This window comes from Podarcis melisellensis (genome assembly GCF_964234715.1).
Source record: "Podarcis melisellensis genome assembly, chromosome: 10".
NCBI classification, from domain to species: Eukaryota; Metazoa; Chordata; class Lepidosauria; order Squamata; family Lacertidae; genus Podarcis; species Podarcis melisellensis.
The window spans coordinates 65,362,393-65,389,458 of NC_138542.1; the positions used below are offsets into that span (position 1 = coordinate 65,362,393).

The 27,066-nt window shown below is 46.3% G+C and overlaps 1 protein-coding gene across 30 annotated transcripts in view; it reads right to left on the minus strand.

The window, feature by feature from the left end:
* Window positions 1-27,066, minus strand: part of CELF2 (CUGBP Elav-like family member 2) — a 518,056-nt gene that overhangs the window by 232,149 nt on the left and 258,841 nt on the right. The window contains exon 1 of one of the 30 annotated variants that reach the window (XM_081927064.1): window positions 19,177-19,334. The exons of the other annotated variants lie outside the window; for them this stretch is intronic. Coding sequence (XP_081783190.1) covers window positions 19,177-19,184 — 8 coding nt within the window. The 5' untranslated portion in view covers window positions 19,185-19,334. Of the gene's footprint in view, window positions 1-19,176; window positions 19,335-27,066 lie in introns of those variants that run through there. 30 annotated transcript variants of the gene reach the window in all.

Here is a 27,066-nt window from a genome sequence, read left to right on the forward strand (position 1 = left end):
CGGACCTTAGTTTGCCTACCCATGCTAAAGGAGGAGGGGGGGGTCTTCTCTGCCTGCTGTTACCCTGGACTGATTTCCAGATTTCTGAATTACGTGCATGCCCAAATCCTGGCCTAGTCAGGATCCGACCCTTCCATGGAAAACTGGTACACATGTGCAGGCACAGAAACATAGCTTCAAGTTAGAGCATTGGGCCATTTAGCTCAGTATTGTAGACACTGACATTGACCAGGATTTGAACCGTACCTGGAGATGCCAGGGATTAAACATGGGACTATTTCCTGGCAACATCTACCAGTGAACATCCTTATAGAATCTTAGACTTGGAAGTGACCCACTTCCATCTAGTCCAACCCCCTGCAATGCAGGAATCTCAACTAAAGCATCCAGGACACATGGCCAACCAACCTCTGCTTAAATACCTCCAAGGAAGGAGCGCCCACCACCTGTCGAGGGAGACCGTTCCACTGCCAAACAGCTCTACGTGTCAGAAAGTTTTTCCTAATTATTAGTTGGAACCTCCTTTCTTGAAACTTGAAGCCATTGATACAAGTCCTACCCTCCAGAGCAGGAAAAAACAAGCATGTTCTCTCTTAGAAGATGACCAGGAAACTTCAACTAATCCAGAATGCGGCAGCTAGACTGGTGACTGGGAGCGGCCGCCAATACCATATAACACTGGTCTTGAAAGACATACACTGTCTCCCAGTACGTTTCTGAGCACAATTCAAAGTCTTGGTTCTGACCTTTAAAGCCTTAAACGGCCTCGGCCCAGTATATTTGAAGGAGCGTCTCCACCCCCATCGTTCTACCCGGACACTGAGGTCCAGTGCCGAGGGCCTTTTGGCGGTTCCCTCTCTGCGAGAAGCCAAGTTACAGGGAACCAGGCAGAGGGCCTTCTCGGTAGTGGCACGCGCCCTGTGGAACGCCCTCCCGTCAGATGTCAAAGAGAACAACAACTACCAGACTTTTAGAAGACATCTGAAGGCAGCCCTGTTTAGGGAAGCTTTTAATGTTTAATAGACTATTGTATTTTAGTGTTCTGTTGGAAGCCGCCCAGAGTGGCTGGGGAAACCCAGCCAGATGGGCAGGGTATAAATAATAAATTATTATTATTATTCCATGTGACAGCCCTTGAGATATTTGAAGATGGCTATCGTATCTCCTCTCAGTCTCCTCTTTTATGGGCTAAACATGCCCAGCTCCCTCCACCGTTCCTCATAAGGCATGGTTTTCAGACCCTTGATCATCTTGGTTGCCCTCCTCTGCACACGTTCCAGCTTGTCAACATCTTTCCCAAATTGTGGTACCCAGAATTGGACACAGTATTCCAAGTGTGGTCTGATGAAACCAGAACAGAGTGGTGCTATTTACTTCCCTTGATCTGGACACTATACTTATGTTGATGCAGCCTCGAATAATGTTAGCTATTCTGACATGCATTCTCTGAACATGTGAATGGGACCACACATCTGTTGGTCTCTTACCTGCCTACCTAAATCAGGCACCCTTGGTTGCTCCTGCTTTACCTAGGTGGTATTCAATGCTAGCGTTACTCAGAGAAGACCCATTGAAGTTGGATAATTTAGGCTCATTCCTTTCAATGGGTCTACTCTGAGTAGGATTTGGTTACATGAAGCAGTGTCTGCCCAGGCTTCCACTTTTTAAAAAATCTCATCTTGTCATTAATGCCACTATCAATGCTAATATTATTATTTTTTCCAGAGGACTGTCAAGGCACGAGCAAAATCCACAGCCAGCTAATCTGCCATAAAGTCATGTTTTATACACAAAACTACAAATTGAGTTTTACACTTCATGAAAAACAAATCGCTCTCTCTTTAAGGGGCATCCCGAGACGCAAAATTAGATCTCTTTCCACAGAATCATAAGGGTGAGGCATCATTTTTTGACATGCAAATAATATTCTAAACCTTGGGAAATGAAGCAGCGAGAATATTTATAGCGATGATAACTTGCTTGTCTGCTTGACGCTGACTGCATTTTTCCCCCTGATGGGAGGGAGTGATGGAATTAGCCTAAATCAAGAGATGATGCAGCCTTGTTTAAAACTCCCCACCTCCCTCCCTGTGGCAGTTTCACTATACCAACAAAAATACTAACAAAAAAATAAAAATAAAAACCCAACCCCCAGCTGGAAAATTGTGATTGAGCATATGTTTCACATCCCAAGACAGCTCTAACACAATCTGCACAATGCTTTTATAAAGAGAGCGTGTGGCACTGCACACACACATAATAATCTATTTCGGATACAGCCACGGCTTCGCATTAAACTTTCTTGAAACTGAACCAAGTCTCTGAAAACAGTCCCAGAGATGAATGAATGAATGAATGAATTCTGGCCTTTGCAAGAGAGATACAGATAATGAATCTGTCAATTTACATATAGGGTATGTCAGGAAAAGCCTGACATCTAGTTCAGTATTAACCACAATGACCAACTGCAGCAATGTAGGAGTTTGGTCAGGGGACAATCCAGCCCTGCAGATGCTGGGACTTTATGAATGCAAAGCATGAGCTATAACCCTTCCCTGTAATTAATGCAGTGGCGTAGCGTGGGTTGTCAGCACCCGGGGCAAGGCAAGTAATTTGCGCCCCCTAACCCATGAATTTGCGCTCCCTAACCCGTGAATTTGCGCCCCCTAACCTGTGGATTTGCGCCCCCTAAGCCTAACCCCCAGATGTTGCGCCCGGTGCGGCTGGCCCCCCCTGCATCCCCCACGCTACGCCACTGAATTAATGCATTGCAGGGTCGTCATGCTTATGGGCTATACCCCTGAGTCAACAGAAGTATAGTGTCCTGATCAAGGGAGATGATAGTACCACTCTATTCTGCCTTGGTCAGACCACACCTGGAATACCATGTCCAACTCCAGAAACCACAATTTAAGAAGGATGTTGACAGACTGGAACGGGTGCAGAGCAGAGCCTGGAAACCAAGCCTTATAAGGAAAGCTTGAAGGAGCTGCGTATGTTTAGCCTGGAAAAGAGGAGACTGAGAGGGGATATGATAGCCATCTTCAAATATCTGAAGGGCTGTCACATGGAAGAGGGAACAAGCTTGCTTTCTCCAGCTCTGGAGGGTGGGACTTGAACCAATGGCTTCAGGTTACAAGACAGGAGATTCTGACTCAACATCAGGAAGATCTTTCTGACAGTAAGAGCTGTTCGACAGTGGAACGGTCTCCCTCAGGAGGTTATGGACTCTCCTTCCTTGGAGGTTTTAAGGCAGAGGTTGGGTGGCCATCTGCCATGGATGCTTTAGCTGAGATTCCTGCAGGGGGCTGGACAAGATGACCACTGGGCACCATCCAACTCTACATTCTATGATTCTATGAAAGGGGACATTTAGAATTGCTCCTTATACACAAAGGCAGGTAACTATACAGTGGTACCTCGGGTTAAGAACTTAATTCGTTCTGGAGGTCCGTTCTTAACCTGAAACTGTTTTTAGCCTGAGGTACCACTTTAGCTAATGGGGCCCCCCATTGCTGCCGCGCCGCTGGAGCACGATTTCTGTTCTCATCCTGAAGCAAAGTTCTTAACCTGAGGCACTATTTCTGGGTTAGTGGAGTCTGTAACCTAAAGCGTATGTAACCTGAGGTACTACTGTACTGACATTTTCCTTCCTCCACCACCCCTTTTTCAATAAACACAGGCCAAACCGCTTTGAGCGAAGGTGGTTTGGAGTGGGGGAAGGAGTTAAGTAAGCCTTGGATTAAAGCATTTGCCATGGGCGATGTGGAATTTCAAGCAGACTGGCGTGGGGAATTCCCTTCAGAAGAGCTTGTGGTCTGGCAAAACAACCTCCCTCTCTTTTGCCAGCTTGTTCAACTTCTGGAATGTCAGAGACACTTTCCTTGGTGTATACTACATTTCATTCCCACTGGACACCTCAAGGTTCAAGAAAAAAACAATAATAAAGAAGGCTTGCAGAAGAGTCGACAGTTGTCAAGCTCAACCATAAACTGTATTTTGCTCAGTTAATATACTACTGTGTATTGTTACTTATTTCATCCCTCTACATCCCTGGGTCAGTAATTAAAGATGTATGTAGCAAGCCTAGGTTCTTTTGTCTGACCCCCATCCCTCTACCTCTTCAATATAGTAAAGGGTAAAGGGACCCCTGACCATTAGGTCCAGTCATGGCCGACTCTGGGGTTGCGGCGCTCATCTTGCTTTATTGGCCGAGGGAGCCGGTGTACAGCTTCCGGGTCATGTGGCCAGCATGACTAAGCCGCTTCTGGCAAATCAGAGCAGCGCACGGAAATGCTGTTTACCTTCCTGCCGGAGCGGTACCTATTTATCTACTTGCACTTTGTTGTGCTTTCGAACTGCTAGGTTGGCAGGAGCAGGGACCGAGCAAAGGGACTCACCCCTCACGGGGATTCGAACCGCCGACCTTCCGATTGGCAAGCCCTAGGCTCTGTGGTTTCAATTCCTTGAGTGAAGTAAAGACACCATTAACTCAAAACAAAGCTAATTAGAAGAGCAGCCGTTTTTCTTTCATAGTAGATCCTGTGACAGGGGACTTGATTCCTTCCATTACCTGCTCTCTCCGCCCCTCCAAAATAGCTGCTTCCCATTTGCTATCCAGCATTTGTTGATCTAGCTGTCAAGGTGTGTATATCTTAGAAATCTCCCCCTGTTTTGTGATTGCTACACAGGAAGCCCGGTATACTATATATAATACATTCTCATCCCGATCTCTCTATATTTATACACATACACACATTATCTTTATGTGCATGATTGGGGATAATGGATGATTTGTGACGTTATCTATTATGGGAAATAATCAAGATTAATGAGCCCTGTGGCAGTTGCTGAACGTCTCCAGAGATTTATTACACAGGTTGTTCCTTTTCCTTGTTGCACTGGTGCCGTCAGGAGGCCCGTAACAAATGCAAATAGAGACGTGGATTAATTGCTAATGCAGAGCGGAGGCACGACGACGTTCGTGAATCTCCACCATAGGGTGGGCCTGCAAGAAGGGCTAGCTTTGCGGATATTGATTCAGTGCAAATGTAAGGAAGTGGCCTTAGAACAAGCTATTCATGCACTTAATCCAGCATTGCCTGCTCTGATCGGCAGCAGATCTCCAGGGTCTCAGATGGAGATCTTTCCTATCAAAAAACTGAACCCCAGAATCTTCCTAATGCAAAACATGCTCTACTACTGAGCGATGGCTTTTTTTCATGGGAAGCAGCTGAGTCAGACTATTGGTCCATTTAGCTCAGCATTACCTACACTGACTGGCAGCAGCTCTCCAGGGAAGGGAGCCCTGCCTGGAGATGTCAGGAATCAAACCCGGGACCTTCTGCATGCAAGGCAGATGCTCTACCACTGAGCTATGGCTCATGACGGTGAGCATGCATGCACAGAAATATGTGTGCCTCCTCCCTGTAAGACCATTAAGCCCAGGGTCTAACTTGCACCACTACAATGGCACCACCTATGCCACTAATTCCACCTGTGATTTGGACGTCATGTGGCATAAATGTCAAGCAGCAGCAGAAAGCCTGGATAGCTCAGCTGGTTAGAGAATGGTGTTGATAATTGCCAAGGTTGCAGGTTTGATTCCCATATTCCTGGAGGGGGTTGGATTAGAATCAGGGTCAGCAAACTTTTTCAGCAGGGGGCCGGTCCACTGTCCCTCAGATCTTGTGGGGGGCCGGACTACATTTTGGAAAAAATAATAATGAACGAATTCCTATGCCCCACAAATAACCCAGAGATGCATTTTTAATAAAAGCACACATTCTAGGCATGTAAAAACACCAGGCAGGCCCCACAAATAACCCAGAGGTGCATTTTAAATAATAAAAAAAGACACATTCAACTCATGTAAAAACACGACTGAGGTCTGAGAGAAGGAGAGACCTGAGTACTGGCAGGAGGAGTGCTCACCTTCGGGCAAAACAGGGAGGTGAGTTGCTGGGGAATCAGGACTGGCCGTTACCCCGACAAAGATAAAAGGCTGTCAGACCCCGCCCCAGGTTGCGGGAGCAACATTGCTGTATGCCAGATCCTGTACCCGTCCTTGCCTGGTTTCCTGCCTCGTATCCTGCCTTGGCCCTGTCAGACTGACTCCTAGCGGAACCTTCAGATTCTGGACCGGACCTGGAACGCAGTTCTCGGGTTACCCCCCAGCCCAGCACAGTATGGCTGTGTGGGAGATTATTAAACCTGATCTTTCTGGTCCTAGTCTGGTACCCTGGCTTTGCACCCATGTTCAACTGCTCATGTGTAGATGTCCCTGCTAAATGCACAGCAAGGCAGGGTTCTATCACAACTGCCTTCTGTCTAGATCAGGGGAGGCTAACCTGTAGCTGAGCTACAACTTCCATCATCCTTGACCATTGGCCTTTCTGGCTGGGGCTGATGGGAGCCAAAGTTTGGTACAGGGCCACAGGTTAGCTACTGTACCCCTGATGCAGATAATACACGGATGTGAATGGTGAGAATTTAGGAACCGTCCCTAAAAACAAACCACAACGCAGCTCTGTTCCCACACATCTTGCAAGCAAGGGAGGAAACTCTAACCTACTTCTCTTTCGGGGTCTCTGCAAGCAGATTCTGACCTACCATTTCGTACACACACTGCCCTCTGTAGTGAGAGGTGGAGGGAGAAATAATTAGGGGGGTATGTATTCTCTGTCTAAACGCCATCACAGAGGGCAGAGTCTTCATAGGAAGATTGGGTGACATAAAGGAGTTTCTCCCAACTAACACGAGCATTTTTCTTTTAAATTTTTTTTTATTTGTGGGCCTTTGAAGCCTGCCATGGCTGGGACCACAATGAGCAGCTGTCAAAGCTGATAATGGCGCTTTTAGCAAGCCACATTTTTCTTCTCCCACTGTGGTGTCAGCTGTCAACAGATTAAATGCTAGCAACAGAAGGGTCACCGTGAACTCTGACCCCCCTCTGGCAGGCAGATTAGAATAAAGTCATATGCCACAAAACTTCAGGGGGAGAAAAATCTTTCCCGAATACCGTTGTTCTTAAAACTTTTTAATGCGCTGCAAGACAAGTGCGGGTGTTTGTTTGCAATTCTTTTTCTTATAATTCACCCGGGCTGGTGGGCTTGCTGCACCTCTATGGATTTTATTCTTGCAGGCCCATGGCTTAAAGGTAAGGGGACCCCTGACCATTAGTCGTGACCGACTCTGGGGTTGCGGCGCTCATCTCGCGTTATTGGCTGAGGGAGCAGGAGTACAGCTTCCGGGTCATGTGGCCAGCATGACCAAGCCGCTCTGGCGAACCAGAGCAGCGCACGGAAACACCGTTTACTTTCCCGCCAGAGCGGTACCTATTTATCTACTTGCACTTTTTGGTGTGCTTTCAAACTGCTAGGTTGGCAGGAGCAGGGACCGAGCAATGGGAGCTCATCCCATCGTGGGGATTTGAACCGCTGACATTCTGATCGGCAAGTCCTAGGCTCTGTGGTTTAACCCACAGTGCCACCCATGTCCCTAGCCCATGGCTTACAAGTCTTTTAAAGCTTGCAGGGAATATTTGGTATGCCACCTTCACAGCTGATGAACCCTCAAAATGATGCAGACTATGCCTCTACTGAAAACAGACACTATGCAGCTGGGAAAAGGTAGTGAATGGGGCAAGGGGTGAGGAACCTCAGGTGTAAAGCCAAATGTGGCCCTCAGCACCTCTCTGCCTGGCCCTCCAGTGCCCCATATTTCCACATCAGCTCACTATTTTCATTTTTAAAAAATTCTAATGGAAATTAATCAGAATTTTGGTATTAATGTCTCCCAACTTTCCATACAATTTTGCCTAAGGCATCCATTTTTTTTTATTTTTGCAAAGCACACCTGCATTTCCCCTGTTATTATTATTATTATTATTATTATTATCATTATTATTATTATTATTATTTGTACTCCGCCCTCCCTGGCCAGAGCTGGGCTCAGGGCGGCTAACACCAATAACATCACAGTAAAAACATAATAGGGGGGGAAAGAGAAGGGGGGGCAATTTAAAATACAGGTTAAAATGCAATTTAAAATGCAGCCTCATTTTAAAGTAGCTGATAAATCAAGACCATAAGGGGAGGGAAACATAAGGGTCAGACCAAGTCCAAACCAAAGGCCAGGCGGAACAGCTCTGTCTTGCAGGCCCTGCGGAAAGATGTCATGTCCCGCAGGGCCCTAGTCTCTTGTGACAGAGCGTTCCACCACGTCGGGGCCAGTACTGAAAAGGCCCTGGCCCTAGTTGAAACCAATCTAACCTCCTTGAGGCTTGGGACCTCCAAAGTGTTGTTATGTGTGGACCTTAAGGTCCTCCGCAGGGTGTACCAGGAGAGGCGGTCCCTTGTTATAGTGCCTTTTCTATGCTAGTTTCACTTACGTAGGAATTCGTAACGCAGACTTTATGGAGGGTATGCATTCTTGTGCACACTGCTGGGCTGAATTTTGCAAAATTCAGAGAGGCGCTAGTTTCAAAGGATGGCTGGGCTTCGGTTTGTGTTTTGGAAAATGCAAAATTGAACGCAAACTGAGTTTGATTTCTCCTCCATCCTTACCTCCAAAGCCCTTTGCTACTTGATGATTCTATGGCAACAACCAGATTTGTCATTTGAAATGCCCACCACATGGACTCTTAAAACACAAAAGATGGGAGACGGCACCAAAACAACCGCCAAGAATCTGAAGCATGACAACTGGATGTGCAACGCACATGTGACTCTGGAAGGCTCCTGGCAGTTGGCATCAAAAAAGGTGCCATGTTGGCGCTCTCTTAGCACACAGCACCAAATGTGACTCTCTGGGAAGCAGAGAACCTGTTCCTGGGGAATGCAGGCCTGTAAGGCAAGACTCAAGTCACAGCGACAGAAGAATGTCTCCACTTTTGAACCCACCGGCCAGAGCCAAAAGAGGTACTTGACATAGTTCAGATTTCTCACATGTGCGAAAACACTCCCCCCCTCCCAAGCTGATTTATTTCCTGATGCAAAAGATTTTCGCCCGCTGCCGAAGCTGTGAAGCTGCGAGCGGCTTTTATTAGTCTCCGTAAGCCGGCGAGGGTGGTGAAAATAAAGCCAGGGGTGTGAGGGCTTTAAAAATAAATAAATGCATCAAGAAATAAAATATAGGTCAGGAGTGGCGCAGGAGTGGAGCGGCGGGCGGCTAGGCCGTACATTTCAAGGACCTTCCTGCACTCTAGTGCTTGTTGAGGGCTGAGGGAAATACAGCCAGCCCATGTAAAGGACTCCAAGCAAAATGGGGGACCGCTCTACACGCGTGCAGAGACACACAAATCGTGCATCAGTGGAGCGTCAGTCCGAGTTAGGGCTGGGCAATATCTGGTTTTCAACATCGCGATATACCACCAGCTCATCACAGCGATTTACTGATATATCACAATAGGGGTGCCAACTACAGTGGTACCTCAGGTTACAGACGCTTCAGGTTACAGACGCTTCAGGTTACAGACTCTGCTAACCCAGAAATATTACCTCGGGTTAAGAACTTTGCTTCAGGATGAGAACAGAAATCGTGCGGCGACAGCGGGTGGACCCGTTAGCTAAAGTGGTACCTCAGGTTAAGAACAGTTTCAGGTTAGGAAAGGACCTCCAGAACAAATTAAGTTCTTAACCCAAGGTACAACTGTATAGGGAGCAGAAGGGGCTTTGGCCCCCTCAATGTGGAGGGCAAGTTGGCGCCCCTGTATCACAGTGTCTGAAGTAAGGATGCAGCTATAGAGAGGTATTGGCTGGCTTCACGATTCCTGCCTCCCATAATGATTTTTTCATAACACTCATACAAAAACATCATGAATCACGATATATTGCCAGGTCAAAAGCTGTGAAACTGATACCACGAAATAATAATAATAATAATAATAATAATAATAATAATAATAATAATAATTTATTTATACCCCACCCATCTGGCTGGGTTTCCCCAGGCACTCTGGGCGGCTTCCAACAAAATATTAAAATACAATAGTCTATTGCACATTAAAAGCTTCCCTAAACAGGGCCGCCCTCAGGTGTCTTCTAAAAGTCTGGTAGTTGTTTTTCTCTTTGACATCTGGCAGGAGGACGTTCCACAGGGCGGGTGTCACTACCGAGAAGGCCCTCTCCCTGGTTCCCTGTAACCTCACTTCTCGCAGTTAGGGAACCGCCAGAAGGCCCTCAGAGCTGGACCTCAGTCAGAATAATGGGGGTGGAGACGCTCCTTCAGGTATACTGGACCAAGGCCAGTATATGACTTCAAACTGGCTTTGGACAATATATTGCCCAGCCCTAACACACATAATGATTTCTGTATATTGCCAGGTAAAATAAAAATATGAAACTGATATCACAATATGGAATTCAAACCAGTTTTGTACGATATACAGTGGTACCTCAGGTACCACTTTGCAACAGAAGTAGCGGACAGAGGCATATGTAAGCATATTTACAAGCATTTATTTAGCAGCGGGACAAAGGAAAAAACATGTCTGCTTCCCTTTGTGTTGAAGCAAACAGCTTAGGCAAAAGCTAGATACAACGGATATTCACAGCAGACTGTGCTGGAAGTAAACAGACATGTAACACACAACAACTCCACATGCCTGTTCTAAAGGTGGAATGGAACTATATCCTAACAGGGGCGTGGTGAGCTGCATGGAACGTTCTGGGAGTGTGACGCGCCACCTGTGGGGGCGTGCGGTACATGTCTGGGCGGCCCTGCCGCAATGGCACACTACTGGAATGGTGCCAGGGGCATTCCGCTCCTTTCACACCCCCGTTCCTCTGCTGGGGTCATGGGTTCAAGCCCCCACATTGGGCAAAAGATTCCTGCATTGCAGTGGTTTGGACCAGAAAATCATTGTGTTCCCTTCCAATTTCACCACTCTACATTTCTACGATTCTGTGCTAAGTCTGCAAATAGCCTCATAGACCATATAAGATGATAATGATATTATTATTATTATTATTATTAATAATAATCATGATAATTTTAAGGCTCCATTTCTTTGTTTTGAGATTTGATAGCCACTGAGTCTTTTCATAAGGCCCCCATTCTCTGTGATTAAGGGTTCTTCTTACTTTAAAAAGTCACCTACTGAAGAGAACCACTTGCTTGAAATTACACTAAAACCCAAGGTGGGCACCAAAAGCACTAGCAATTTGGGAAGCTGCCTCGTATCTGCATATATATATATATATATATATATATATATATATATATATATATGCATGCCAAAGCAACTCCATCTGTGAACACGGCAGGTCTGGCTACGTCCATGATTGGCAAGCATGAAAGGTCACCGATGAGGTCATGCAGGTGCGAGGATGGGGTGCAACTTAAGTTGTGAGCTGCAACCCGATAGCCCAAACTCGAGACAGCATATGACAGGAGGCGCCCAACCCAAAATAGACGTGGCAAGCTGAGGAGTGCAAAAAAAAAGACAGGACAGGGTGAAAGCTCCTACCAGTTGTCGAAGAATCTAGCTGAGTGGAAACCTATTGCCTCACCCCTAAATATGTGGAGTTTTGCATTTGGACCAGTCTTTCCCCCATACTTTCTACCTCCAGGAAGCACTTTACATGCTGAGGAAATGGCCAATGCTCTCCAGACCTGCCCCAGAACTGCTCTGTGTTGCAAAGGATTCTGGGATACCTTCAGGTTCCCCCAATATCACCAATTCCTTCTTCCAAGTCTGACTCCAATCTGCTTTCAATTGGTGTCCACACATCAGTATCCACCCATCCAAGGACTCAGTGTCCAGTCCTTGATACTCTTATACAGTGGTACCTCCGGTTAAGAACTTAATTCATTCTGAAGGTCCGTTCTTAACCTGAAACTGTTCTTAACCTGAGGTACCACTTTAGCTAATGGGGCCTCCTGCTGGTGCCGAGCTGCCAGAGCACGATTTCTGTTCACATCCTGAAGCAAAGTTCTTAACCCAAGGTACTATTTCTGGGTTAGTGGAGTGTATAACCTGAAGCGTCTGTAACCTGAAGCGTCTGTAACCCGAGGTACCAAGATGAGAATCATTGCTGCTCCTCCCCATTTTGGCTCTGGGCCTCGCCCACCAATGGGATGTATATTCTCCAGAAGGATTGGTCCACCAGGTTGCCCACAGGCAAGCTGAATAAGGGCTCCCCCTTTTCCAAACAGTCGCCACAGGCAACACCAGCAAAGGGGAATTATGTATGCAGCTCAGATTGCTTGCAATTACTCACAACCGTCACATTCTCGTCTCCTGCCCCCTCCTCAGAGTGTATTAAAACAGGAGGGAAAGTATTTTCACAAAGGTTAACTAGAAACATTTATGTGTCTTCTAGAGCCGTTATTGCCGTAACGTAGCTTCCCTCGCACCCCTCTTCACTCCTCCTTGTGAAAGAGGGAAAACTATTACTAATGCCGCCATTATTTTGCTCTATTACTTTTCTATGGCGCGCTGCAAAGAAAGCAATTTTAAAGAACACGCGCCGCACTTATCATAATCAGGCTTTCCTTATAGCATTTTCCAACAAGGCGGAACTCTCCCGGGAGTTGTGAGGGGAGAAATAAGAAGCTCCGTTATGGCTTCGGCTCCCGCGGCTGAGCCGAAAGCGTCTGGAGTCGACGCTGGTCTCTCCGCCAATTGGCCAATGAGAGAATCAAGGGGGCTTGGGCCCTGCTCTTGGTTGCCACGAATCAAGCATCTCGCTTTGGAGAAGAGGGCGGAGGCATCAGCAGCTGTCAGTCATGCTAGCTAAATGGAACATCCCTGCTCAGAGGCAGTATACCTCAGACTGCCGGAGGACAAACAAAAGGGGGTGGTTGATGTCTCTGTGTTTGCAGAGTCAGGTGAATAATGAGGATAAAAATAAACACATCACGGAGGAAAACTGAATAAAATCAGCACATAATGCAAGGAGATGCAGGTGGTGCTGTGGGTTAAACCACAGAGCCTAGGACTTGCCGATCAGAAGGTGGGCAGTTCGAATCCCCGTGACGGGGTGAGCTCCCGGTGCTCAGTCCCTGCTCCTGCCAACCTACCACTTCGAAAGCACATCAAAGTGCAAGTAGATAAATAGGTACCACTCTGGCGGGAAGGTAAACAGTGTTTCCGTGCGCTGCTCTGGTTCGCCAGAAGCGGCTTAGTCATGCTGGCCACATAACCCGGAAGCTGTACGCCGGCTCCCTTGGCCAATAAAGCGAGATGAGCGCCGCAACCCCAGAGTCTGCCATGACTAGACCTAATGGTCAGGGGTTCCTTTACCTTTAATGCAAGGAGAAACAAACAGAGGGGGGTTGTTTTATTTTCAGGCCTTGCTCATGGCAGGAAGGTATCAAAAAAATAAGACATACCAAGGCAGGGGGGAGCTCTTTCAGAACTACACAGGCAATCAGAGCACATGTTACCTCACCAAGGATCATGCCGTTCTGGGCGGGTGCTAGGAGGCACATCCACACACACACTCTTGTTTGGTTGATTAAACAGAATTAGCCCTTGGGTTGCTAACTGAATGATCCCTGCTGCTGCACTTCCAACACTCTGCTTCTAGGCTGGCCACTCACCAGAAAAGGAATAATACACTAAGCAGACACTTAGCCTGCAGCAACGACGTCCTTCCCATCTGCCCATCTGGGGAAAATACTGTGTGTGAAGCTCTGAAGCTTGGTTCAAATGCGTGGTGCCCATTCAAAAAGAAAGAAAGGAGAGAAACCACACATAAGAGTGCAAGGGCCCTGCTCCATCAAACCAAAGAGCCATCCAGTGCTGAGCTGCAAAACCAGTGGCCCTCCAGATGTCACTGGAGAGCCTCAGGTTACCCATCCATGCAACCCTCTAGATCAGCGGTTCTCAACCTGTGGGTCCCCAGATGTTGTTGGACTACAACTCCCATCATCCCTAACCAAAATGACCAGTGGTCAAGGATGATGGGAGTCGTAGTCCAACAACATCTGGGGACCCACAGGTTGAGAACCGCTGCTCTAGATGCTGTGTCTATTCTGCCCCAGCTTACCCCACCTCCATATTCTTCACTTCCTTTGTTCTTCCCATCCCAGGCTGTCTTATAGCTCCATGTGTGGGGGACCTGAGATCTTCCAGATGTTGCTGATTTCTAGCTCCCATCACCCCTGACCATTGGTCATGCTGGCTGGGGCAGACAAGAGTAGGAATTCAGCAACATCTCGAAGGCTGCAAGTCCCACCATCTGTGACTAGTATTTGCATGAGTTTCCATCTTGATTCTTCAAGGAAGCCAGTAGTTGAGGCCCATGATTTCCAGATGCTGTTGTGTCCAGCCACTGTCAGTCACAGATATGCTTTCTTTGAACATGGAGGTTCCATCGCGGCTCTTAGCCAGAGTCTCTACTATGCCTGAAGAAGCCACAGAGAAGACTGGAAGTACAGTGGTACCTCGGGTTACATATGCTTCAGGTTACAGACTCCGCTAACCCAGAAATAGTACCTCAGGTTAAGAACTTTGTTTCAGGATGAGAACAGAAATCACGCTCCGGCGGTGCGGCGGCAGCAGGAGGCCCCATTAGCTAAAGTGGTGCTTCAGGTTTCAGGTTAAGAACGGACCGCCGGAATGAATTAAGTACTTAACCTGAGGTACCACTATATAAGCAGACAGATTCATTTTTGGGAAGGGGAAGAAGAAGAAGAAGAAGAAGAAGAAGAAGAAGAAGAAGAAGAAGAAGAAGAAGAAGAAGAAGAAGAAGAAGAAGATCGAGCGGATGCTGGAACTGCTGCAACACAAACCCTGGAGGGACCCGAAAGAGAGCAGGTGGCCAGGCGTGAGGCAGATGTTACTTGCGGATGGCCGGGAAAGGCTGACATTTGGGCTGGGTTGTCTCAAGAGGCTGCAGAGAAGTATTTGGGAGTGGGAGAAAAACAAAGCTCCGTTGTAAAGGAAAGAAGGGGGGAAATCATTTCAGGGTGAAAGTGCTGACTGTTCCGACTTCCCTCTATCCTAGTACGGAGGAGAAAAATGCCGTTTGCAGCAGATGTTTCCACTTGGATTTGTAAGAGTTTCACCCAAGCTTTGGCCACATCACGAGCGAGATTGTGCAAGCTCAAACCACAGGGCCCTTTTCAGAGGAAGAAGCCCAAATGGGCGAGTGTGTGCATGGATGCAACAACAGGCCACGTGATTGGAAGACAGGATGAAACATCTTGATTGGATAGCTCAATAACCTGCGTCAAGCGTCCCCAAATCAAACAGCTGAACCTGAGGACGTGGAGTGCAGTTCTCAGGACTGGATTCATGGCCCGGGACTTATGCTTTTTTGTGCATCATCCGGATTAGAAAGGATCTGCTGGATCAGAGTGAAAGTTTGTCTAGGCTAGCTTCCTATTTCCTACAGTAGCCACCTCTGGGAAGCCCCCAAGCAGGGCATAAGCACAACAACCGCTTCTATGCCTTATTCATTGCCCCAAAAAGAGGAAAAACACCAACACACACAAAAGAGTAAAGATTCGCTTAAAATTTGCACGTGCTAATTTATATGTACAGTGGTACCTTGTTTTGCGCCCGGGATCTGTTCCAGAGCTGCGGTCGCTATCCGAAAAGGACGCAGGGCAAAGCGCCACATCTGCGCATGCACATGGAGTGGGTTGTGCTTCTGCGCATGCGTGAAGTGCGACTTAGCTCTTCTGCACATGCGGCAAACCTGGAAGTAACCCGTTCCGGTACTTCCGTGTTTGCAATGGACGTTCGCCAGAATGGACACTAGACGAGGCAGACATTCGTGAAGGTATTACTGTACAGCTGGAAGTTTTTAAAAAAATTACTATAAACTCAACACAGCTCTCTGTTGTGGGGAAGGCTGTGACAAGGTCTCTGTTCTGCTCACAGCTGATGTGTAACTTTAAGGCCATCCCTGCTCTCCTTTCCGATGGTTCTTATCTTTAAATTTGTTTTGAACAGCACTGAACTTCACATGCAATTCCTTCAAATAAAGAAAAGTCCTCTGTGTGGAAGAGGGACACATGACCACCCTGATGAACCTGCTCCTGAATATGGAGGCTCTATTTAGTGATCAGGATTAATGCAATCTTTGCAAAAAAACACACCAAAAAAACCCCCATCAAGGTTCCAGATACCTTTCTAGCCCCAAATGACAGTGACCCGGGGACGTAAGACCAAAAAAAGGAAAGGAAAGGGAAAAAAGAGATTTTGCAAGCCTTCTCTGCCTCTTATTGGGAGCAATAACCATGCAGCTATTCCAGGAAAAATGTGCCACAGTTTTGAGATGGGTGTTTCACAAGTGTTCCTCCGTTTTGCTAAACATGACGACTCATAACAAGATGTTATCTAGTTCTAACAAAAGGGGCAGTTTAAGGACCTTCCTCTCCCCACCCAAACTGCATTGGGTGCTTCTATCAAGGGAAACAACCTCTCCCCTCTTAAAGGCACAAAGTCTTCTCAGTGACTTGAAACCCTTTGGTTTCAAATTTGGGCACCTTCAGGGTTTCAACCTTCCCATCTTCTTCCCAAACAGTGTGTGGCTCAGCAGGCAAGAGCACCAGTCTCTCAATCACAGGGTTGTGTGTTCGAGTCCCATGTTGGGCAAAACATCCCTGCACTGCAGGCGGTTGGACTAGATGACCCTCATGGTCCCTTCCAACTGGTTCTAAGGGGTGTGATGCATCCAGATTATGAATGAAACTGTGTGGATTTCAGAATGAACAGCTTGGGAGTGCTAGAAAGCTGACAGAGAAACAAACAAACCAGAAATCCCCATCGCTTTTTTTTAAAGGCTGATAAAGCAACTCTCAGCAAAATCCTTCAGATTGTTCTGAGAAGCTGTGCCCACAAGGAAGTCAGTTACAGCTGTAACTAAGTTACAGTAGCTAGATTAGCTCTTACAGAGTTAACACATGGTTGGGTGGGGGAGAAATTGTGCCAACCCCGTGCATTTGTGATCACCAAGCTTCTCATTTCTACTATCTTGCAAAAGTGACTCGAGTCCAGCTCTGGAGACCTAATAGTTTTCAGAGTTGTGGCGCTGGGTATTTCTAACCCACCCACCTTGAGTTTCATAAGCTAGAAGTATAGGTATGTTTCTGAGTTACTGTCAAAGAGGTGAAGGTGAGGCCGTCCTCCCTATAGGGGCTTCTCAGTAGTGGCACCCAGCCTGTGGAACACCCTCCCATCAGATGTCAAGGAAATAAACAACTATCTGACTTTTAGAAGACATCTGAAGGCAGCCCTGTTCTGGGAAGTTTTTAATGTCTGATGTTTTATTGTGCTTTTAATATTCTGTTGGGAGCTGCCCAGAGTGGCTGGGGAAACCCAGCCAGATGGGTGGGATATAAATAATAAATTATTATTATTATTATTATTACTACTACTACTACTACCACTACTAAAGAGCCAGAAGAAGCTGCAGAAGGCAGAACTGTGAGTTCATCTGAGGCCACATCTGCACTGTGCACTTAGAGCACTATGCTGCCACTTTAAACAGCCATGGCCTCCTCCAAGGAATCCTGGGAGCTGTAGTTTAAATGTGCTAAGACCCCTCTTCCCCTCATTGAGCTACAAATCTCAGAGTAGTTTCACAATCAATGCCACTTAACAGGGAACTCTGGGAATTGTAGCTCAGGAAAAGGAACAGGGAGTCACCTAGCAACTCTAACTACCTTTAATAAACTACAGCTCCCAGAATTCTTTGGGGGGAAGCCACTACTGTTTAAAGTTGGGCATCATAGTGCTTCAAATGTATGATGCGAATATGACCCAAGCTTGCGTGGACAGAGTGGACCTTCATCCTGAAGTTCTGAGTTCAGATCCTCGACTCCAGCAGACACCAAGGAGATTGGATGCAGAGCTGACAAAAGCCAAACTCAAGGGCACCTATTTTAAAGTAATGTAGCCGCTGCAAATACTGTGAGGCAGGAGTGGACAGAGTTCAGGCTTGCAGGATATGCTTTAATTTTTGCTAGATCCCCCAACTTTTGCAGCCATGTGCAAAATTCATACATATAGAATTAAACAGTTCTGAGACCAGGACATTTGAGTCCCAGAACTGAATGGTGCTTACAGACCTTCCTCACAAAAATCTACTCCTGGTTACTCAAGCTTTCTTCAGTTCAGAAGCATAATTTAGGGTGGCAGAGGCAGAAGGTTGTGTAAATTGTGATGCTTCAATTGGTCAACAACTGAGGGTCAGAAATCCTTGACTATCCACTGCAAATCTCCCAGAGATCCCAATCTACCCACTGAAGGCAAAGAGCTCTTTAACAACAACAACAGTTATTATTTAGAGCACATTGTCAGCGTGTATTTTACACACAAACAACAAGAAAGGTCCCTGCCCTCAGGAGCTTACAGGGAAGGAAACAGGAAGGTAATGGAGAGAAAAAAACAAAATGGCCACAGATCAATTTGGACCGGCGAGAAGGATCCCTTCCTGACTGAAAACATGACAATCACCCAGATCCCACGCAAAATCCTGAAATTTTCAGTCAAAAAATGCTATTTGGAGATGCAACACTACGACATACAGATTCCCACCTGTGGTTTCTTCTCCCTCCTGTTAGCAGAGTCCAAGCGGGGGGGTCACTGTGTCTCTCCAGCAGTGATAGGACACAGCTCCCCAAAGCCCCAGCCAGCAGGGCTGAAGATCAGAGAGGATGTGAATGATAGTCGAGAAACATCTGGAAGACTGCAGGTCCCCTCCTGCTCTGAATCTTATTTTTTCTGAAACAAGTGTTCTGAACACTTGGAAAACTTTCCTCACCCAAAGAGGACACGTTAAAAGACTCAGAGAGAGAAAAGTACAAGCCTCTAACAAACCACAAAGAGAGGCACTGTGGGGGTTTTTTGAAAAAGAAAGCAAAAGATGTCCAAGCAAGCTGTTCACCTGGGCTTTGTGTAGATAAAAACCCTCTTCTCTGTGGCTATTTCAAACTCTCCCTGTGGATTGTGTAAGGGCACAAGGAAGGCCTTTCCTGTTCAAGCGAACCCCTTGGTCTCCCTCGTACGCAGCCCTGTTCCCTCGCTGTCCTCATTCCCTAACAATAGCCAAGTTTTCAAAAGGAACATTTTTAAATTTTATTTCTGCAAAGCGCCACCTGCCCTTGATTCGCCCAGAAAGGTCATCCAGGCATCTTAACATCATTCAGGTCCTACGGTTTAACCTTCTTTCAGGACAAGGTAGAGGAAGAAAAAAACCATTTTAAAAAGAATACCTCAACATGGCTCCATGCAGATCTTTACCAGTTCCTGCTTCTCAACTGGTCGAGCAGTTTTTGCACCAGAGACCTCGAGCCTCCGCTCTGCAGCTTCCTTTGTGGTTTGGCAATATGTGAAGACATCCGTTCGCCAGCAAAACTTCCCCCACCTCTCTCTCTCTCTCTCTCTCTCTCTCTCTCTCTCTCTCTCTCTCTCTCACACACACACACATTTCTGCACCAAGCAAAGGCCTTGGTGTTTCAGCACTCTAGAAACACTTTTAAGAGCAGAGGGGAACTATCTCATAGTTTATTAGAGAGACACGCAGCAACATTTCAATTAAAAAATATATCCATTTGCTACTCCAGAAGTGTTGGGTTGAGTTTATATCAACCACAATTAGATGAACACCATTTTTTATGGACGCGAGAGTCGATGGTCAATGCAAGATTTCTTCTGTTCACAGACCACCAAGTTAAGTTGTGAGTGGATGAACAGTGGAGTGAATAGTTTGTGTGTCACTCTGCGTGTTTTCCAGCTAACAATATCAGAGAAACCCATGCTTAGGGTTGCCATATTTCAAAAAGTGAAAATCTAGACGAAAAGGTTGTTGAGCAAGAAGTTTCTGAGCTATTTTTTTTAGGAAATTTAAAAAAAGGACCCTTTCAACTTTGGGTTGCCATACGCCTGAGTTTTCCAGGACATTTTTACTGATTTTCAGAAATTCTACCCAGACCCTATTTTCGACGGGAAAATTCCAGATATATCCGGGAAATACCTTACCCATGTTCAAGTCCCTACTCAGCCATGAAGTCCACACTCTCAAGTCTAACCTACTTCACAGGTTTTCAGGGTTGAGAGACATGTTAGATTTGGTTCACATTTAAAGGTGAGCATACAAAATTTGCACTTTCTGGAGCAAAACACAAAGGGTTATGCAGTGATCCTTCAAAATACACCCTTCTCTGAATTTTGCAATGCAGCTGTCCAGCCAAATACTGTGTACTTTTCTTTACGAAAACATATATCCCAATGCATGCATTAGTGAAACAAGCACACAAAAATTGCATTATATGAGGAATATATGCTTTGCCCTACTGTGTGTATATTAGGGAGAAATTTGACTGCGTCTCAATTTGAAATTTCTGTAAACCAAATGTGTGGTGGATAATGTGCAGAAGTATGGTTTTCGTAAGTGAGAATCAGGAAGAGTGAGTTTGTGTGTGCTTAACCCTTTCCCTGCCTCTTGATTCTCATCTGAGAATCCCCTTTGGTCATTTTAAACCATTTTTTAAACCCCTACCCTCCAGTAGTTAAGGACCCAAGACTGAAAACAAGTCTGATCTGACACGGAAGCAGGGTTGGGGAGGGAACAGACTGGCCTTATGATTTTTTTTACCAGGGAGAACTGATAGGTTTGAAAAGGGTTAAGCTAGGAGTGGAAGTGAAATTCAGCTTGGTTCACATTTTCTGTTTCCAGAAAAATAAATAAGCAAGCCAAAACACAACCATCCTTCAAAATTTGCACTTCTCTGAATGTTGTGATGCAGTTCAACAAAATAATGTTTACTAAAATGTGCTAAATATTGAAAACTGTGCCTAAAATGTATATATTAGAGAATGTAATATTTAAAAATGCATTATGGTAGAGAAAATTGCATACAAAAAAACCCCAAAAACATAGCTTAGGAGAAATGATCATGAATTTTCATCAAGACTTGAAAAAATGGGGGAAACTGATGGAGAAATGTGGGGAACTAAATAAGACTTTGGGGGAGAAAGTTTATTATTTTCTTTCTATTCTTAAGTTCAGTTTTCCATGTTTAGCCACCAATTTCTTTCTTTTCCTTCCTTCCTTCCTTCCTTCCTTCCTTCCTTCCTTCCTTCCTTCCTTCCTTCCTTCCTTCCTTTTTTAAAAAAAAGTTCTTATGAAAATTTGCTAGCACTTTCAAAAAACTAAAATTGACAGATCTCTCTATCCCTAATTACTGAACACACTGAAAAAGACCAAAAGCTCCTCGTCTCATATTTTGTTGCTATTCATTTTATTTCCCCTTTCCTTCTTCAGGAATGTAAATAGTAGAAAGCTGTACACTTCCTGCCTACAGATTCTTCTAAACAAGCGTCCCCCTCCGCATTTACTCAGCAAACCTAGCAGTAGCTATGCACATTTGCTGAGATAACATGCAGTTGCATCCCTTTGGATCTGGGCTTTATTCCAGGGCAGATGGCATGCATATAATGAAGGCCTAAGTAGCGCTGACACCATGCAGGTTGGTGGCAGCACCATCCACTTAATTTTGCTGGTGATAGGTGGGCACAGCAGCAGCAACAGCAACAATGCTACCTGAGCCAGGAAGCACTCCTTCCTTGCTCAGACCCCACCTGGGGGTGTTGTGTCCAGTTCTGGGTGGGCACCACAATTTAAGAAGGATGTTGACAAGCTGGAAGGTGTGCAGAGGAGGGCAACCAAGATGATCAAGGGTCTGGAAGCCATGCCTTATGAGGAACAGTTGAGGGAGCTGGCTACACTTAGCCTGGAAAAGAAGAGACTGAGAGGAGATATGATAGCCATCTTCAAATATCCCAAGAGCTGTCACACGGAAGATGGAGCAAAGTTATTTTCTCCTGCTCTGGAGGGTAGGACTCAAACCAACGGCTCCAAGACAGGAGATTCTGACTCAACATGAGGAATAAAGCTATTTGAAAGTGAAACTGTCTCCCTTGGGAGGTTGTGGACTCTCCTTTCTTGGTGGTTTATTAGCAGAGGTTGGGTGGCCATCTGTCATGGATGCTTTAGCTGAGATTCCTGCATTGCAGGGGGTTGGACTAGGGGTCCCTTCTAACGGTTCTATGATTCTATGAATCATGCATATCACTATATAAAAATGTGTGTGTGTTAATATTCTTATAAACTTATGCTGTTGAAATATGGTTCAGCACATATACAGTCATACCTCGGGTTACAGCCGCTTCAGGTTGCGTTTTTTTGGGTTACGGACTGCCGAAACCCGGAAGTACTGGAACAGGTTACTTGCAGGTTTTGGCGGTCACGCATGCGCAGAAGCACTGAATCACTGAATCACAACCTGCGCATGCGCAGACGCACCACTGTGAGTTGCAAACGCTGTGGGTTGCGAACGTGCGTCCTGCACGGATCACGTTCGCAACCGAGTGTCCACTGTAATATATACCGTAAGTTGGGCGAGGCTGGCATACCCTCCCAATAATAATATATCTGTGCCCATGTAAGGCATCAGAGCTTCCACTTGCACAGCATTACGTCTTTTATGCCACCACCTCACCTTTGACTCGATCCAGTCCCTTTCGCCACAGCTGACATCAGAAAACCATAACCATCAAGGACCTAATTGCTCATCTCGCCGTCTACCTAAGTGCACCGTGCTAATGAAAGTTAAGCCTTCGAGGATTACAGGGAGAGCCAAAGTGACAAATTATTATGCCCATCTCATAAAAGAAATATTGCTGCAGAGAGAGAGAGAGAACGGAAAATGGTGTGCCGAAAGCCCCTCTTGGTAATGTGTAACATGCTCTAATTTTAGACGATTCCCCCAGTCACCAGAGAGTTTGCGGCATGTACAGCCAAGCCCGGCTCAATCAACTGACTCTCCCCCTCCCCTTCTCATCTCTATGGCTGCAGGTCATGTTATCTCATGAATGAACTGTTATGTAGGTCAGTCAGGAGCTGGCTCCTAATTGAATGTACGTTTCGGCATTGGCATTCATGCCCTAGATATCAACATTCTTGATAAAATGGGGAGAAAGAAGCAGCGTTCCTAAAGGGAGGGGGTTGGGGAGAGAACTGGGGGAGTGGGGAAGGCTGTGCTGCAGGGAAAGTAGAGGGGGGAGCTGGATTTATTGGGTCAATCTCAGAGTTGCTACATGTCCTGAAATTACCGGCATTGAGCGGGGTACAAACGCAGCATGCATTGGCTATGCATGCAATTGAATCTGGAAACACAGGGCAGTGCCTTAAATGAACTCAGGCCAATACGCCATCTAGCTTGGCGTTCTTGACGCCGATTGGTAGAAACTGTCCAATGTTTCAGGCAGGGAACGTTCCAAGCCCCTAAGCTGGAGATGCCAGGGAGTGAACATGGAAGCAAATTCTCTATGCCTTAGCGCACTCAACGGAGCTGACTCTCTAGTAATCAGGTTTAGTAAGCTTGATTGATGCTATCTTCTGTTTTCAATAAGAGTTTTAGGCAATGCTATCAGAATGACAACACAGAATGACAACACAGCCAGGGTCAGGAAAACACAAGCACAGAACATATGCAATGCACGAGTGCATAAAATATAAACATTGCAGTGTAGCATACAACAGTTGTGTAAAAAAAGAGAACAACTCAATTTGCAACTCCTGTAAATTCGATAATCTATATAGCACCCAAGCTGTGCTTGATGGTTAGGGGAACCACAGGCCCAGGAGATGAATGTTCCCCCCAATTCTCTTTCTGTCCCTTGGCCCATTTCCAAGGCCACACCACTCCTTGGTCCAGCTTTACTCCCCTAGTGCTTTTATCTGGCCAAAATACATCCTCCAAGCCACTTCCTTGCCAGGATGGAACACAGACAGGCACAAAACTGGCATCCATGTTTGCAAGAGATGTTCTCCAGTGCCTAAGTCGAACTCTAGGCACATCAATGCCTGCCTGCCTGTAATGTGTCAATTTATTGAACCGATGAACTGATCACCATCTAAGATTTATAGGGCTGTGAACAAGCAAAGGTGAGATACAAGATCGAATAACTATTGACAGGTAGGGAAATGTGGTCATGCTTATTTGGATAAGATTTTAGCTCATTGCTTTCAACAGGAGTACAGTGGTACCTCGCAAGACGAATGCCTCGTAAGACGAAAAACTCGCAAGACGAAAGAGTTTTTCGTTTTTGAGTTGCTTCGCAAGACGAATTTCCCTATGGGCTTGCTTCGCAAGACGAAGACGTCTTGCAAGTTTGATTTTCAATGCATTCCTATGGGAATCCGTGCTTCGCAAGATGAAAAATTCGCAAGACGAAAAAACTTGCAGAACGAATTAATTTCGTCTTGCGAGGTACCACTGTATAGCTACAGTTTCTGTAATCGTCTTATTTGTACCCAGCAGAAGAGGGGAAACGTTATCTATCTGTCCACACACACACACAAACACACGCATACATCTGCCCAGTATATTTAGAAACTGGATAGACCATGTGAGCTCATTCCATGAAATTACTTCAAAGTCTGGACCTGGAACAGCAGCAGAGTGAAAGGCTGAGCTTCTGTCTCATTCTCCAGTTTCCTGAGTCACACTTGTATTTATATGATGTTACGGAGTCGAGCCTTTAGGGAGTGTTCCACATACAGTTTGCAAAACGCTTAACTAGCCATTTGTTGATTTAATGTCTACAATCACAAGGCAGATGCGAAAGAGACAACTGCTTTTGCATTCAGAGCCAGCAGAAATGGGAGTTACAGTACCAAATGGTTCGGATGAAGCATATTCTTGCAAGACAGGCTTATTGAAAGGATTTTCACCCACGGCTTTCCAAACAGGCCCTCCAATATCAGAGGCAGTGTACCTCTGATTTCTGGATGCCTACGCTCTCTTCTCCACTCTTGGAGTACTTAAGTCCTGCTTGCAAGCTTCTTATAGCCATCTGTTATGGACTGGCTGGATGCAGAGGAGTGGGGTGAGAGGCACCAGCCGTGGAACCACCAAGGGACCCCTAAGGAAAAAAGGCTCACAGCTCATAAGATGACTTGGCTGGTAGCCAGATTCTGCGCCCAGATTTGTAGGCACAGATCATCCTCTAGAAGTAAATAGCTTACTAGGAAAATGCTGAATTTGCCCTTTGGAGCGCCTCAGGGTCAATTTTTGTTATGGTAGCCCAAATCTCAGTTGTACGGGTGTATGTATATATCTCAATTTTAACTCATGAGCTATTGCTGCAATCTGCTCCGATTGCATACTTTATCTTTATGAATGCTGTTTTTATTGTGTTATGGTATGTGAGCTGGTCTTTGACCGTAATTATCTATCTAAGGCTCAGAGCCAGGAGATTGGTGGTAGGATGACGATATGTGGTCAGAGGGAGAAGAGGGAGAGGACTGGATGGAGAAGGTATCAGAAGCTGAAGAGGCAACAGGGTTTAGTGAGCAGGAAGAGTCTGTGGCAGAGAGCAGCCCAGAACCAGAGGCTGAAGAGGAGGCTGGAGAGGAAGTGGACCAAGAGACAGCAATGAGTCAGGCTGCACAGGAAGCCAGGCTGTCTCTCCCTCCTGCAGCGACCATCTCCTCTCTCTTCTGGTCTCCCAGAACCCAAAGAGATATGGAGAGGGCCAAGCAAATACAGGCAAGACAAAGGGGCCTCAGCTTGCTTGGGAATGAACCAGGGGAAGGAGGAGATTTAAGAGAACTGTGGGAAGGCAGGGACCTTCAGCCCTCGCAACTGCCTCGTTGGGGCAGGAGTTCCTGCGCTCCATAGGCCTGGGCTCCTAGCTGCTTGTTTCTTTGAATAAAGAGCTCACTACACTGACACCGGGTGCGAGTCACTGCCAGCATGCTCCTGGCTCCTGCCCCGATACCATCTGGTTGGCCACAGCGAGAAAAAGAGGCTGGACTATATGGGCCTATGGCCTGACCCAGAAAGGCTCTACTTATGTTCCCAATGTATGAACAGCAGAGGGAAAGTAGTGCTGGTTTTGTTACAGAGTGGTTCCCATGCATCCTCACTCCCACCCTGCATATGTGCAGTTTTTCCAGTGTTTGGAAAACGAAGTGCCTGTATCTACATGTATAGTTTAGAAAAACACACTTGAGCCACATGATAGCTATACACCTAGGATTAAATTGGAGCTGTTTGACTGGAGTGTGTGTGTGTGTGTGTGCTGTGTGTGTGTGCGCACGTGATTGTGCTGTTGTCAAGATCTACTCCAGAGGGAAGCAAATGCATTGTGAATTAAATTACCTGCAATCCACAAGGAGCAAGCCCCATAACTACTGCCAGGTTTACTTTACAAGCTAAGATTTTCAGTTTCTTGAGGCAGTCAGATTTCATCTGCTACTGGATACACACACACACACACACACACACACACCCTCCCTCCCTTTGCTAGGCCTTTGCTACTGGCTGGCAGAGTGCATACTAAGCTCTAAGCTAACCTTAAATTAGTTAGGATAATAGACATTCAAAGAAGAAACTGGCACAGGAAGCTAAAATGTCTCTGGCCGTAGGAAACAGAGGCTCCTTGCATCAGATAAGAAGGAAGCCTGGGCCAACAGAGAGTTGACTCTTTAGGCAACCTTACAAGAAGAGGTGGTGGTCCAAGACCATAAAATCTGCAGTGGGAGGATCAAAAGAAAGACTGGATGCCTGTGCAGGGAGAGGGAGGAGACCAGAAGACCCCTGGAGAAGGGCTGAAGTGGCAGTAGCTACCAGCTGGAAGCTGCCTTACACCAAGTCAGACTGTTGGTCCACCTACTTCAGTATTGTCTACACTAACTGACAGCAGCTCTCTCAGGTTTCAGACAGGGCTCTCACCCAGTCCCACCTGGAGATGCTGGGGATTGAACCCAGGACGTTTGCATGCAAAGCAGTTACCAAATCCTTCTTCATGTCTTCCCCCCCAATTCCTCTCTGTGCTATGCTGTGTCATGATATGACATTGCGTAAAGCAGCTGTGAAGGTGGATGTGATACCTATGTCAGATGCTACTGAGATGGAGGTTGTTGTGGCCACTGGCACTGCTGGAGAACAGAAGCATTGGCCAAATGAGAAGAGAAGACTCCCTGGAAAAGACCCTGATGTTGGGAAAGATGGAGGGCACAAGGAGAAGGGGACGACAGAGGATGAGATGGTTGGACAGTGTTCTCGAAGCTACCAGCATGAGTTTGACCAAAC